General features: G+C 53.2%; 2 protein-coding genes across 2 annotated transcripts; one reads left to right on the plus strand and one right to left on the minus strand.

Moving 5' to 3' along the window:
- The first annotated feature begins 109 nt into the window (after positions 1-109).
- LOC102105259 (SITS-binding protein-like) lies at positions 110-9,942 on the plus strand. The gene is made up of 11 exons (XM_005528979.2): positions 110-215; positions 1,220-1,720; positions 3,667-3,838; positions 4,556-4,760; positions 4,850-5,000; positions 5,088-5,267; positions 5,665-5,933; positions 6,398-6,534; positions 7,560-7,681; positions 8,815-8,994; positions 9,769-9,942. The coding sequence occupies exons 2-11, from the start codon at positions 1,262-1,264 to the stop codon at positions 9,940-9,942; spliced, it is 2,049 nt and encodes a 682-aa protein (XP_005529036.2). The 5' UTR covers positions 110-215; positions 1,220-1,261.
- Positions 9,943-11,720: 1,778 nt separating this feature from the next.
- LOC148183961 (uncharacterized) lies at positions 11,721-13,001 on the minus strand. The gene has a single exon (XM_088057439.1). It carries the CDS (start codon positions 12,999-13,001, stop codon positions 11,721-11,723), a length of 1,281 nt encoding a protein of 426 aa, XP_087913565.1.
- Positions 13,002-13,436: the final 435 nt, after the last annotated feature.

Genomic DNA, 13,436 nt, shown 5'->3' on the forward strand with positions numbered 1-13,436 from the left:
GGAGCGGGTTGGGAGGGAGGGAGGGAGCCTGGCTTAAGTAACGCTCCTGGGTTAGTCTGGATCAAGTTCCTTCGGCTCCACGGGTCTCAGACACGGCCAGGAGGGAAAACCGCCCGGGAAAAGAGGAGGAAAACCTGCTGCTGGTGGGAAAGGCACTGGGAAAAGCATCGCGGACACTTCGGGGGCTGTGATAGCATCTCCGAACCTGTTTTTAGGTAAGGGGGTGATGGGGGGTGTAGGAGTGGCTGTGCTGTGCCAGGGGAGGTGGCACCGTTCCCAACCTGCCATCGGGCAGTGGAATGGGGCCTGGGATACAGGGACAAGGCAGTGTCACCCCGTGAAGCTGTCACCACAGGTGTCCCCTCACCTGGAGGAGCAGTCGGTGCCCATTCCCTCGGGCTCAGCCAGCGCCCAGACCCTGCCCACAGGCGCTTTTGCTCCGTGCGTTATCCAAATGCTATTCCAGGGAAGAGAGACGGGAGATGGAAAGAGGATCTTGCATCCCCTCCTTTCTCGACCCACCCTGGGATATTTTCCTGCACCCCTGGCTGCTATTTGCTGCTGCTTCCAAACTGAGCAGGGAAGTGATGCCAAACCCCAAGGAGCAGCAGAGGCTGGAGCGCGGCCGCGATTCCCATTGTCCGTGGCCCCATCTCCCTCCCGGGCTCGGGGCCACGTGTGTCCTCCTCCTCCTCCTCCTCCTCCTCCTCGGTGTCACTGGGTGCTGCTGGCTGTGCCAAGGGGCTGAGCCCCTGGGTTTGGGCGCTGAGCCACCGTCACCGAGCCCAGCAGTGGGATTTGCTGCGGAGGAGGCTGTGGAAGGGACTCCCCTTACCTCGGGATCAGTGCAGAGAGAACAGAGTTGCAGCTTTCCTACTTTTAAACTATATTTTTTCATATTTCCTTAGTATTTTGTGCATGCTTTTGGAGCTATCCCAGAGGATCTTTTGGAGCTATCCCAGAGGATCTTTTGGAGCTATCCCAGAGGATCTTTTGGAGCTATCCCAGAGGATCTTTTGGAGCTATCCCAGAGGATCTTTTGGAGCTATCCCAGAGGATCTTTTGGAGCTATCCCAGAGGATCTTTTGGAGCTATCCCAGAGGATCTTTTGGAGCTATCCCAGAGGATCTTTTGGAGCTATCCCAGAAGATCTTTTGGAGCTATCCCAGAAGATCTTTTGGAGCTATCCCAGAGGGCTTTCTTTGCTGTGCTGCTGCAGGAGGGGAGAGCAGCGGAGCCGCGGCATCCCTGCGATCGCACCATGCCCCTCTCTCGCCACACCGGCCAAATCCCGGAGTCCACCTGGACCTTGGGCCTCAGGGAGATGACGGAGCCCTGGAAAGGCGCTTTGGGCTGCCTCGGCGTGGCCGTCTTCTTCGCCATGACCATCGGCATCATCTCGTGGCAGGCGCTGGAGCAGTCCCCGGAGGAGTGGGTGCTGCGGGGCCGGGATGCGGGGATGCTGTGGGAGCGCGGCCGCGGGGCGCTGCTGCTGCGGGCGCTGCCGGCCGGCCGGCCCGTGCTGGCCATCGCCGTGGGCAGCGTGCCGGCCACCGAGCCCCCGCCGCCCCGGGACCGCTGCTGGCACGACGGCGGCCAGTTCTGCTATTCCTGGGAGGAGGACGCCGAGCTCCGGCTCTCCCTGGAGCCGCCGGCAGCCCCCGGAACCGAGTGCTACGGCGTCCGCTGGACCCCGCTGCGCCCCGACGTGACCCTGAAGGTAACGGGGACCCCTCTGTCCAGCTCCAAATCCTTTGGGATCCAACAAGGGAGGGCCTGGCCCGACAATAATCCCCCAGCTCTGTAACGAGGTCACACTGTGGCCGCGGCTCCCTGTTTTCTGCAGCCTGAAGGCGCTGGGTGGGAAAAACCTTTTGGAAGCATCGTGCTCCGAAGCTGAGCCCCAAAATCCTGTGGCGGTGCCACGTCGGTGACCCCGAGGTGGGAGAGCTGTGTTTATATGGAGACGGAGTAAATACCCACTGGAGATGACAATGCTGGCGAGAGCCTTGGAAGGTCTCTTCCAACACAGACACAATGGGCAGCTCCCGCGGGATGGGAATAATCCATGTCCGCTGCTGCAAACATTTTTGGTATCATTCCCTGTTTTCTCCCTCAGCTAAATAAAAGCAGACTCTGGGAAGGAGCCTTAGGAGGGGAAGGAGAAGCTGTCAGAGCAGGGTGTACGGTTGTGGGGAGCCCTCAGAACAGGGAGGGAAGCAGGACGGGATTGTCTGGGATGGAGGATTGTTTCCCTTTCGCCATAAATCACCTGTTGGCACCGTTTTGGGTGGGTGGAAGGTGTTGCCTGGGCACAAACCCTGGGTCTCCTCCACTGACATGGGTGTGAGGCGTTTGAGAGGATGAGCGAGACAGAATAGGCTTTCGCCCACTTTTTAAAAAAAAACAAAGCCAAACCATTGGAAAATATGATCCAGCGAAATCTGAGTTAAGAACAGACTGTTTTCCCTCTTTCCCAGCTGGTGTAAGGAGTTCAGCTGACACCCGGTACAGCTATTCTGAGCCTCCAGGGTTTCCACGTTAATAATTTACATCACCTCTCCACACCCCCTGGAGAGACTTAACCTCTCTGTGCCCCCGAGCTCAGGACTCCAGGAGGCTCTGAAGCCTTGGGATTGGGAATAAAGATGGGGTGAGTTGAGTGGGGGCTCTCCGGGTCCCCTCTGCCACTCCAGACCCTCTTCAAGGCCTCAGATCTCTGGGCTTTTGGGGAAGCCTGTCCTGCCTGGGAAGTCACGAGGACGCTAAGTCCTGCTGATCCTTCGATTTGGCAGAAAGGGGAAAGTTTAAGAAGCTTTGAAGTGAAAACTAATGACTTCTGGCAGGAGGCGGGTCAAGGATGGGGATGTCCCCCATCCCAAGGCCCTGTCATGCCTGCGAGAAGTGCCCCAAATCTCCAAACCGAGTCTCTTGAGGGAAATTCTTGTTATCAGCCCTGGGGAAAGAGGGAAGCTGTGCCTTGGGAGGGAGAATGTGTCACCCTCAGCACACTGGTGACATCAAGGTGAGGCCTCAAGATGGGGCTAAAAGCTCAGGTGAGGGCAGTGGCACTTGCAGATTCACCAGAAACTCTGGGGAGGGCAGCTGGAGAACTTAATGTGTTTTTTAAGTAAAACAGAGAAAAAAAACCACTAGAGAAAAAACCACCAAACTAAAAATACCAACAAAACAAAAAATCTGAACAAACCGAAGAAACCCGACCAAACCGAAGAAACCCAACCAAACAAAAAACAACCAAACAAACCAGAATACATAGATTTTCCAGCTGGGTTTCTGAAAGTGCCCTAAGTGCATTTTAAAGCCGTTTTCCTTGAATTTCCCCCTCCATTGTCCTGTCCTACAGCCAGCCACCTGCAGAGTCTCTTCGTTCAAACCTTCGTCTTTTCACCTGCAACTCAGAGGTGTTTGATAACTGTGGTGGGTGTAGAAAGTGTGATTGTCATGGCAGTTTGATTTTATTTGTGCTCCTCCAGCAAAAACTGACAGGCTTTGGGAAACACTTCTTGCTGTCCCTTTTTTTAAAAATGAAACCATAATCTTACGCTGTATGAGGGACACCTTCCACTAGCAGAGTTTGCTCCAAGCCTGGCCTTTCTGCTTCCCCTGAGTATTCCTTGCTCTTTGATGATGCTTTCCTGGCTGCAGGATTGTTTTTCCATGGCCAACGTGTCCTGGTACGGAGGGCCAAGCATCCGTGCCCAGCGCTGGCCCCTCAACAGCGCTGAGAGCCCCGCGCAGCCCTTGGTCAGCGGCGACCTCAGCACAAACCCCAGCGGCTTCGGGCCTGTCCTGGAGAGGTATTTCCTGGGATCCACAGGTAACCACTTCCTTCTCTGTCCAGTGTCCAAGAGCTTCAACCCCTGTGCTTCTCTGCCCCTCTCCTCCCCTCTAAAGCAGCTGGTTTAAGAGCAGCGTAGATGTCCCTGGGAATAAAATATCCTGCAAATGTAGAAGCAACAGGCCACATGGGATGGATCCCACACTGCCTCATCCCTGTGGGAAAGGCCATGAAACTGAAGCTGAGCGCCTGAGCATGGGGTGGCCCAAGCCACTCCAGGGCCATCCCACGCTCTCGGTGTGCCTGGTTTGTTTTTAAGCCCAGATCTGTGTCCATTGCTGCATCCCTGATGCTGCTGTGGGATGCTGGATTCAGGCAGGAGTTCAGCTGCCATTTTTAGACACATTTCAGGTGTCATTTTATGGGGTAGATTTGTATTATTCTGCAGAACATCAAACTTCAGATATTACAAATTAATTTAATTGACCTGCAGCTGCCCTGCACTGCTGAGGCTGCTGAATGCCGAGCAAATAAAGCCAGGAAAGGGAGAAATCCAGCCCTTGAACGGCATTTTGGACTCTACAAGGGAATAGCAGAAGCAGGGTGGGGATGGCTGGCACAGCTGGATGCGTGGTGGGATAAACGCAGGAGGCCTTGGCACCAAGTCAGGCTCTTCCCTGATCATCCCTGTGGCTCCCAGGACGAGGAGCAGCCGGGTGCTCGCTGAGACACCGTTTCCCCACTTTTCCCCCAAAGGAGTGACGGTGACAGTGGCTCCTGACGTGTCCCTGCTGCTGTCTCTGGAGAGCCACAGGCAGTTCTGCCTGGAGACGCCGGCAGGACGAGCGGAGGCCCTGCAGTACCAGCTCTGTGTCAGCGCTGACGTGGCGGCCGCCCGCCGGCACACGGCCAGCGCTCCGGCGGGAGCAGCTCGGACACTGCCGGACACCGCGCTCCTGGGGTGAGCTCTCCTTCCCACGACGGTGGGAACCCTTCCAAATGTTCGGCTCGCAGTCCCAAGCATCTCACGAGGAATTTCCCGCCCTGCAGGTCTCCGATCTGGCGGTACCACGGCCCAGAAGCTTCTGCCGCCAAAATCAAGCGAGGCCTGAGGTCTCTGGTGAGGAGGCTGAAGCGGCATCGCCTTCAGGAGGGCGTCGTGGCCCTGGGGGAGCGCGGCACCGCCGTCCTCGCCGCCGCGGTACGGCCGTCCTGCCGCCCTGCGGGCACACGGGAGCGTGGTGCTCCTCTCCCACAAAGCCCTTATTCCTGCCCTTCCCGCCCGCAGGACCTCGTGCCCTCGGAGCGCAGGAAGAGGCAGGCCCCGGCGCTGGTGGAACCTCTGGAGCTCTCCATCACGCTGTCCCCGTACGCCGGTGTCACCTCCCCGCTCTTCCTGCACTCCCTGCGCGGCGGAGAGGCCACGGGATACTGGCTCAGCCGCCAGCCCCGACCCGGGGGCAGCTCGGTACGGGACCCCCTCAGCCCCCAAACCAAAATTAAAGCTGAATAAATCCCCTCAGGTTTATTATTTATCAAGGGACATAGCCTGATCCCGCTGTGCTGGGACACAGCAGGGCTGAGGGAAGCAGCGTCTTTCCTCGTTCCTACGGAAGCAGCTTTAAAATGTCCACGTCCAGTGTTCAGAAGATTCCCCAGCTCCATTTTGTGTGGTCATTTTAATGATTCCTTTGCCATTAGCTCAGGGATTTTTGGGGGATTTAGGGAGAGTTTACACCTTGATGTGCTGCACCGTGACAGCGCAGGGTGGGATGAGGGCAGCATGGCATCCCCCAGCCTTGCACCCTGGAATCAGCAGGATATTCGATGGATCCGACAGGGATTTCAATCATCCTCCTCTGCAGATCCCGCTGCTGACCACCTGGAAGGGGCAGCTCTGCGCCCGCCTGAACGTCACCAGCGAGGCAGCGCTGGGCTGGTACCTGGCTCGTGCCCGGCGCCTGCGGCAGGCGCTGGGGGCCACCTACGTGGCCTTTGAGGGAGTTGAGGGCAATTCCTTCCTGGAGCAGGATGTCCCCGCTCCTGCTGAGCTGGCAGGTGATGGATACACCGAGGTGCTGGCAGCAGCACTGGCAACACTGGGAAATGGCACCGTCATCAGCGCTGGGAGCAGGTGGGCACCAGGGAGAGGCTGTGCTGGAGCTGACAGGCACAAGAGCTCGCTGGGGGATGGCTGAACTGGCACTTGGAATATGTTCTTGGTATTCCGAGAGGTTTCTGGGCACCCAGGGAAGCAGTGATGAAGCGGGCTAGGGCAGTGTGTTGGAGCCAATGATCCTTGTGGGATCTGAGAGTGGTGTGGCCCTGGCATATAGGGTGCCCAGAGCAGCTGTGGCTGCCCCATCCCTGGAAGACTCCAAGGGCAGGTTGGATGGGGCTTGGAGAAACCTGGGATAGTGGAAGGTGCCCCTGGCCATGGCAGGGTGTGGGCCTGGATGGACTTCAATGTCTCTTCATACCCAAACCATTCTGGGACTATAATCCGGCCCCAGTGACTCCCAAGCCAGCTGGGCATCATGGAATTTCAGCTCCTGCAAGCCCTCTAAACACCTTGAAGGGTTTGTGTTGTTTCCCCAGATCCAGTCACCTCCCGCTGTTTGTCCAGATGAGGCCCCTGCGCTCTGACTGGAGCCATGCCGGGCTGAAGGGGCTCATCCCCTCTGTGCTGCACTACAGCCTCCTGGGCTACAACTTCTTCATCCCTGATGCAGTAGGTAAGGATTTTCCATTTTTCCCCCTATTTCTGGCTTCTCTGCAGTGAATTCTGAACCCTTTTTCCAGGCATGGGAGGTACGTTTGTACCTTAGGTGTTATATGGGATGGCTTGGAGAGTTTTGCTCCCCAGTTTTCTGTTATGCTGGCTTGATTGGGATGAATGTTACCAGGAAGAAAGTGAGGAATGAAAACCAGAAGAATATGCTGTAAATATTGCCAGGCAACTCCAGCAGCAGCTGAGTCTCTGGGGATGCTCTTCCCAGAGTTCCACCACAGCCCACTCCTGCAGGGCTTGGCTTGGGCTAAATCCCACCTGGCACAGCCAGGATCCAGGCTACTGGCTGAGGAATGGATGTTCCTAAAACTCCAGCAGCTCTGCTCCAAATCTGTATTTCTGCTCCAAAGCAAAATGGCTGCAGAAATCCTGAAATAAAAGCATTATAAATGGGCAAGAAACAACCTTTAATCAGGGTCAAGTGGATCCATTTCCCTTTTTCTTGGAGCTGATGGAGTTAGTGGTGGTTAAAACGCCCTGTGTAGAAGTGTCAAATGTGGAGAGCTGAGCTAAACAACAGCCCTGAAATAGGGCTGAGAGCAATATTTCAATTTGACCTCTAGTTTTAGCCTGTTTTCCTTAGAAAATGAGGCTCGAGCAATCCCAGCACGGGAGTTTGCTTCCCAAAGAGGTGCTGGAGCCCTTGGCTTGGATGGATGGGAGTGCAGATCCTCCTGCACAGAGAGAGCTGGGCAGTTTGCTGCCAGGGGTTGTGTCCCAACAGCCTGGGAGCTGCAAGAGTTGGGAAAAGCCTCTGGAGGAAACAGGAATTTGTGGATGGCTGGGTGAGCCCTCGGCCTTGGGGGATTTGTGCCATTTCCAGGGAAGCTGTGCCAGGTTTTCAGAGCGATGGCTCCCAGGGATGATCTGGCTTCCAGGGGTGCTTTGGGCATTGGAAGGAGCTCTGAGGTTTCCCAAGGACCTTTTCATGCCATGTGAGGCCCTCGCTCCAGCCCCATGTTCCTGCAGGAGGGAGCGTGGCTGGAGCCACCCTGGGGGACCCGGAGCTCTTTGTGAGGTGGCTGCAGATTGTGACATTCCTGCCCGTGATGGCCTTTGGGACCCCGCCCTGGCTCTGCTGTGATGCCTGGGTACGTATCCCACACTCCAGATGGCAGGACACCGGGATTCTGACATGGCCAATGCCCCCAAAACCCATGGAAGGCCTGGCAGGGGTCTCCTACCAGCTGCTGTTCTCAGCTTTCCATTGAAGTGGGAATAAATCCATTATCAGTGGGTTTCGATTGAAGTACCAATGGATTTAAATCCCATGGATTTGTACCTGTTATCAGTGGATTTAATTATATTTCAGTTCAGTGGATTCATATGCACTATCAGGGGAATTTAAATCAAAATTATTAAGGTCCTTTATCAACAGATGTCCATAGATAAATCCATTTAAATCCAATTAATTACCATTATCAGTGGAAGTAAATCCATGTGTTCATATTCATTGTCAATGGATGTAAATCCATTTAAATCCAGTGGGTTTATATTCATTATCAATAGGTTTAAACACAATGGGTTTATACTGAGGATCAATACACTTAAATCCATTTATATCCAATAGATTAATGTTCAATATAAATGGATTTAAATACATTTAAGTCTAATAGATTCATATTTATTATCAATATATTTAAATCCATTTGTATCCAATGCATTTGTAATCATAATCAATAGATTTAAATGCAATGGATTTATAATAATTATCAATACATTTAAATCCATTTACATCAAATGTATTCATATCCATTATCAATGTATTTAAAATCATTAAAATACAATGATTTTGTATCCATCAGCAGTGTATTTAAACCCATTTAAGTCCACTGGATTTAAATTAATTAAAAATTAACAATGGATTTAAATCTATTAAAATCCAATGCATTCATATCTGCTATCAATACATTTAAATCCAGCCAATTTATAACAATTTACAATGGATTTAAAGCCATTTAAATCCAATTGATTTATGTCCATTATCAGTGGATTTAAATGTATTACCAATGGATTTATATTCAAATCAATTAATATCCAGTATCAACCCCATTTTGCACCGTAACCTGATCAGGACAATCCAACTCATTAGTTTTTCTTCCCAAGGGAATACAAATTTTACTCTTAAATTTTTAATTTTTTTATTTTTGGGTTTTTTTTCCCTCTGCCTGCTTTGCTGTTTCCTGGGTATCGGGTTCCTCATGGATTTGTCCCCCACCTTCAGGTCCTGAATCTGACCCGCCAGTGCATCCAGAGGCACCGGGACTTCGTTGTGCCGCTGCTCCTAAAATACAGTGAGGAGTGGCAGAGTTTGGGATACCCCATCTTCCGTCCTGCCTGGTGGCTCAGCCCCACGGATCCAGTTGCATTCACCATAGAGGATGAGTTTCTCATTGGAGATGAGGTGGGAGTTCTGCGTTGTTCCTGTAAATCCAGCTCTACGCAAGTACACACCAGGGGTTGGATCTGAGCAGATTTAAATCCAAGCCAAAGCAGCTGAGTTTTGTGGGTTTGGGTTTTTGCTTTTTGGAAAAGCTTGGCTTTCCTCCTGAAGCTCTCATTTAGGGCCCCGACACCCTCTATCAGCTTTGGAAGTGAAACGATTTAGTAGGATAAAGAGTCTCAGAATGTTGGGAACCGCTTTTGGGAACTGCTTTTCCCATAAAACAAGAGAAAAAAATGCTCCCTGAAGGTGGGATTACATTGGTTCTATCACTGGGGAGGAGGTTTTGCAAGAAACACACATTTCTAATGTGTTTTTTCATTCTGGTTTTTGAAAATATAGACTGGATGGAATCTTGGGGCAGGTGCAGGCAGGGATGACCCCAATCCCAGTCAAAGGAATGTCAGTGCACTGCATTAATGTTTTTAAACTGACAGAAGGCTGGGATAGATGGGATTGGGAAGGAACTCCCTGTGAGGGTGCTGAGGCCCTGGTGTGGCTGCCCCATCTCTGGAAGTGTCCAGGGCCAAGTTGGATGCAGCTTGGAGTAATCTGAGATAGTGAAAGGTGCCCCTGGCCATGGCAGGGCGTGGGACTGGATAATTTTTAAGGTCTCTTCCCACCCAAACGATTCCAGGACTCCCTGATGATCATCTCATCTCCACACGTGCATCCTGGCTAATCCTCCATCTCCTGAAGTTCTTTTTTATTTTTTTTTTTTTCTTTTCCCTGCAGGTCCTGGTTGCTCCAATAACAGAAAAGGGACAAACATGGAGGGATATCTACCTGCCAGGAGAGGGGCACCTCTGGCTGGACACCAACACTGCCCGAGTGTTTGATGGTGGCACCACCCTCAGGAATTACTCTGCCAGCCTGGCCGAGGTGCCAGTGTTTGTAAAGACCTCCTGAATCCAGGCTGGGCAGCTCTGGGACAGAGACCTCCAAGGACAGTGCTGGCCACAGGCACTCGCTCTCCCCTCAGACCTCCAGCCTCTTTGCACTTTTCCAAAATCCCTTTTTTTTGTTTTGTTTGTGGGGTTTTTTTTTATTATTATTATTTTTTATTTTATTTTATTTCAGCAGAAATGGTCTGAATTTTCTTACTTGTCATTATCCCAAAATAGTGGCTCTGCCACCAACATCCATCCACAATGAATGCTGCATTTTTTCCAGGGTTTTCCTCATCAAATGTCTGTGTGTGTATGTTCAGGTGGGCATATCCAGCATTTGCAGAGCCCTGGAACCATGCTCAGAGAGGCAGGGAGAGAATTTCCCAGGAGATAAACAAACATCAGCTTATACCTGAGGGGAAGATTTGTATTTAATGAAAAAATTAAATCTAAAGGAAAAACTCCCAGGATAATTTCGGGCCTCCTCCTGTGCTGAGCAATGCTTCTCCCACCTGAGGCTGTGTGTGGTTTCCAGGTTGCAAGAGCCCACCTTCTGAGTATATTTGGGAAAATGACTGAACTCCAGGTGTATTTGAAGCAGGTTTCCGTGGAAGAAAAATATATTTGATCGAGCAGAGGCGTGGCTCTACCAGAGCATGACGTGGATATCAAAGATCTTTGCCCACCCCTGTGTGCCCAGGCTCCTGCTTTTCACTGTTTGTTGAATTTTATATCTTTTTTCCAATTATTTCTTGCAGTGCAAGAGGGATCTGGTGTGACCAGCCTCCTTCTGTCCAGCAGAGAACATATCCATAGACAAAATCCACATCCCACACGCGGAATATGCATTTAGGGAGATGATCAGCTATGCTGATACCCCAAATTAGGGATCAATGGGACATTGCAGGATGATTCCTACAATGGGATGATTCCAAAGGCTGGCATTTGGGGACAGGGGCTGGATGACAGCTGGGAGGGAAGTTTAGGGCAAGTTTTGGCCCTGGAGCTGGGCTTGGGCATCTCCAGCACTGAATTGTATCAGCCACACCTTGGGTTTTTGGGGAAAATATTCCTGTACCAAGCTGTGGCTCTGCTGAAAAAATGCTAAGGGGTGCTAACTTCTCCCAGCAAAACTTCCCTGGATAAAAGGCTGTAACAAGGGAAATATAGGTTGGATATTAGGAAAAAGTTTTTTACAGAAAGGGTGATAAAGCATTGGAATGGTCTGCCCAGGGAGGTTGGTAGAGTCACGATCCCTGGATGTGTTTAAAAAAAGACTGGGTGTGGCACCTGGTGCCATGGTCTAGTTTTCAGTTTTTTTTATTATTAGGGCATGGGTTGGACTCAATGATCTTGGAGGTCTCTTCCAACCTAGTCATTCTGTTGAATTCTATTGAAAACTGAAGGGAAAGCAAAGGCAAAATCCAAGCCAGGTTCAGCCATGGAAAGACTGTGAGGACATGGAAGAGGGGAAGAGCCCCTTGGCTCCTTCCTTCTTCCACAGAGGTACTTCATGGTGCTGGGGGAAGTTCACAGAGGGACAGGATGAAGCTCATGAGGGCAACCCAAGGGCCTGGGATGCTCCAAACTATCTGTGGAGGCTCCTGAGGTGGCAAAAACACAAAAAGAAGAAAAGGAGTGCTGGCTCAAGTGGCATTTGTTTATTTGCAGCAAGTCAAGCCCTGGAATGGGATGTCCAGGGGGGATCTGGAGGCTCCATCCTGGGAGATCACCAAAGCCTACCTGGACACCCTGGGCTGAGCCTGAGTGTGGCAATTCCCGTTTGGGGAGGGTGGGCTATGTGTCCCTGCGCTGGTGCCAGCTCCTCCCTGAGGAGCCTGGGATGTCCTGCTGGGACCTTGGAGCTTGTCCCTGGTCAGCATCCCAGCTCCTCCAGCGCCTCTGGTTTGTGGAGTGGTTGCGGGGCACCATTCCCTGGGAGGCTCTTTGGGAGATCTGGCCTCTCCTGTGGGATCTGCCCCGGGTTCGCCTCCTTGTCGCATGCTGTTGCCTGGGGGAATCCCAGTCTTCCCACTGGTGTCTCTCACTCCTCCTCGAGGGAGTGTCACGCTGGGACCTTGGAGTGCGTCTGTCATCATCATCCCATCTTGGAGTGTGTCTGTCATCATCATCCCAGCTCCTCCAGCGCCTCTGGTTTGTGGAGTGGTGGCGGGGCATCGTTCCCTGGGAGCTCTGGCCTCTCCTGTGGGATCTGCCCCGGGTTCGCCTCCTTCTTGTACGCCGTTGTCTGGAGGAATCAGAGTATTCCCGCTCTCTGTGTGTCTCTGGGGAGATGTCTGTGGGGACATCGTGCTGGGGCCTTGGAGCGTGTCTGTCATCGGCATTCCAGCTCCTCCAGCGCCTCTGCCTTGTGGAGCGGTCATGGGAGCCTGTCTGGGCATCCTGGTCTCTAGGGGAGGACCTGCTCTGTCGCCTGTCCCAGCCATGGGAACGCTCCCTGTCCCTGCTCCACCTGCGGTGGCCCCATGGCTGCTCATGCTGGCTCCATGACCTGCTGGACCTGCGCCAGGATTGATTTCCCTGTGAGGAGGCCGGGATGGCCCATTCAAACCTTGGAGTTTGTCCCTCTTCAAGTGCTTCCTCCCAAGCCCTTCTCTGCTGCTGCCACCATGTTGAGGAGTCGCTGCCTCGGTTGTGCCGAGACTGCCAGCGGCCATTGCGGGGCCACCTCATGGATCTCCTTCTCCTCCTCTCCCAGGGCCTGCCATGTCTGAAGTGTCCGTAAAGGCTCCATGGCTGCTGTGCATAGTGGCTGCGCCATCTCTGCTTGCTGTTGTACACCCGGTCCTGCACCTCGTGGTACAGGGCCATGTGCTGGGGGTAGGGGTGGCGCGTGGGCCGCTGGCAGCACGGGCACACGGCCTCGCCCAGGCTCCAGTCCCACGTGCACAGCTGGCAGAAGCAGTGCCGGCACGAGCTGGAGCACACGGTGCTGATGTGCTGGCACTCCGGGCACCCGGGATTCTCCTGGTTGCTGTCCTGCGGCGCGGCCGGGGCCGCCTGGCTGGTGTTGGCAGCAGAGGTGCCCGGCTCTGGAGTGTCCTCCCTCGATGACATCTCACCCTGCAAGATGCACAAAGTCTGTTTGCAGGTACCTCTCCCCCAAACCCCACATCTCCTTGTCCCTCCGGGGCTGCCCCACACCTCATCAGCAGGGCTGTGGTGGGGCTGGAATAGCGGTGTTTGCATCCCACAGGCCTCACCGTGGGATTGTGGCTCCGTGTCCCCTGTCCTGCTTTTGTGACATGGCCCATGTCCTGTGGCTGCTGTGACATCACTGATGGTGGTGTCACAAAGGGCCATTGTTGAGGTGTGGGACAGTCCCCAAGGGCTGAGGTACTGTACTCGGGTTTTGGGACAGGTGTCAGCGGATAAATTTTGTTTTCTTTCAGGGCAAGAAGGTGTCACAGGGGGGGAATCCAGAGAGGATCCTCAGGGGGAGGCCACAGGAGGTCCCTGAGGTGGCACCACGATGGCATCACAGGTGGCCTC

The sequence above is a fragment of the Pseudopodoces humilis genome, chromosome 7 (genome assembly GCF_049639895.1).
Source record: "Pseudopodoces humilis isolate 2021_Gansu_Grassland_sample_001 chromosome 7, ASM4963989v1, whole genome shotgun sequence".
Lineage (NCBI taxonomy): Eukaryota > Metazoa > Chordata > Aves > Passeriformes > Paridae > Pseudopodoces > Pseudopodoces humilis.

What these genes read in the sequence shown, in the direction of transcription:
- LOC102105259 (XM_005528979.2), top strand. Translation starts at nt 1,262, where the DNA reads ATGCCCCTCTCTCGCCACACCGGCCAAATCCCGGAGTCCACCTGGACC. An exon ending in GCCCCGACGTGACCCTGAAG is followed by an intron (nt 1,721 to 3,666) that starts GTAACGGGGACC and finishes TCCTGGCTGCAG; the next exon opens with GATTGTTTTTCCATGGCCAA. An exon ending in GGCTCTGCTGTGATGCCTGG is followed by an intron (nt 7,682 to 8,814) that starts GTACGTATCCCA and finishes CCCCACCTTCAG; the next exon opens with GTCCTGAATCTGACCCGCCA.
- LOC148183961 (XM_088057439.1), bottom strand. Translation starts at nt 13,001, where the DNA reads ATGTCATCGAGGGAGGACACTCCAGAGCCGGGCACCTCTGCTGCCAAC.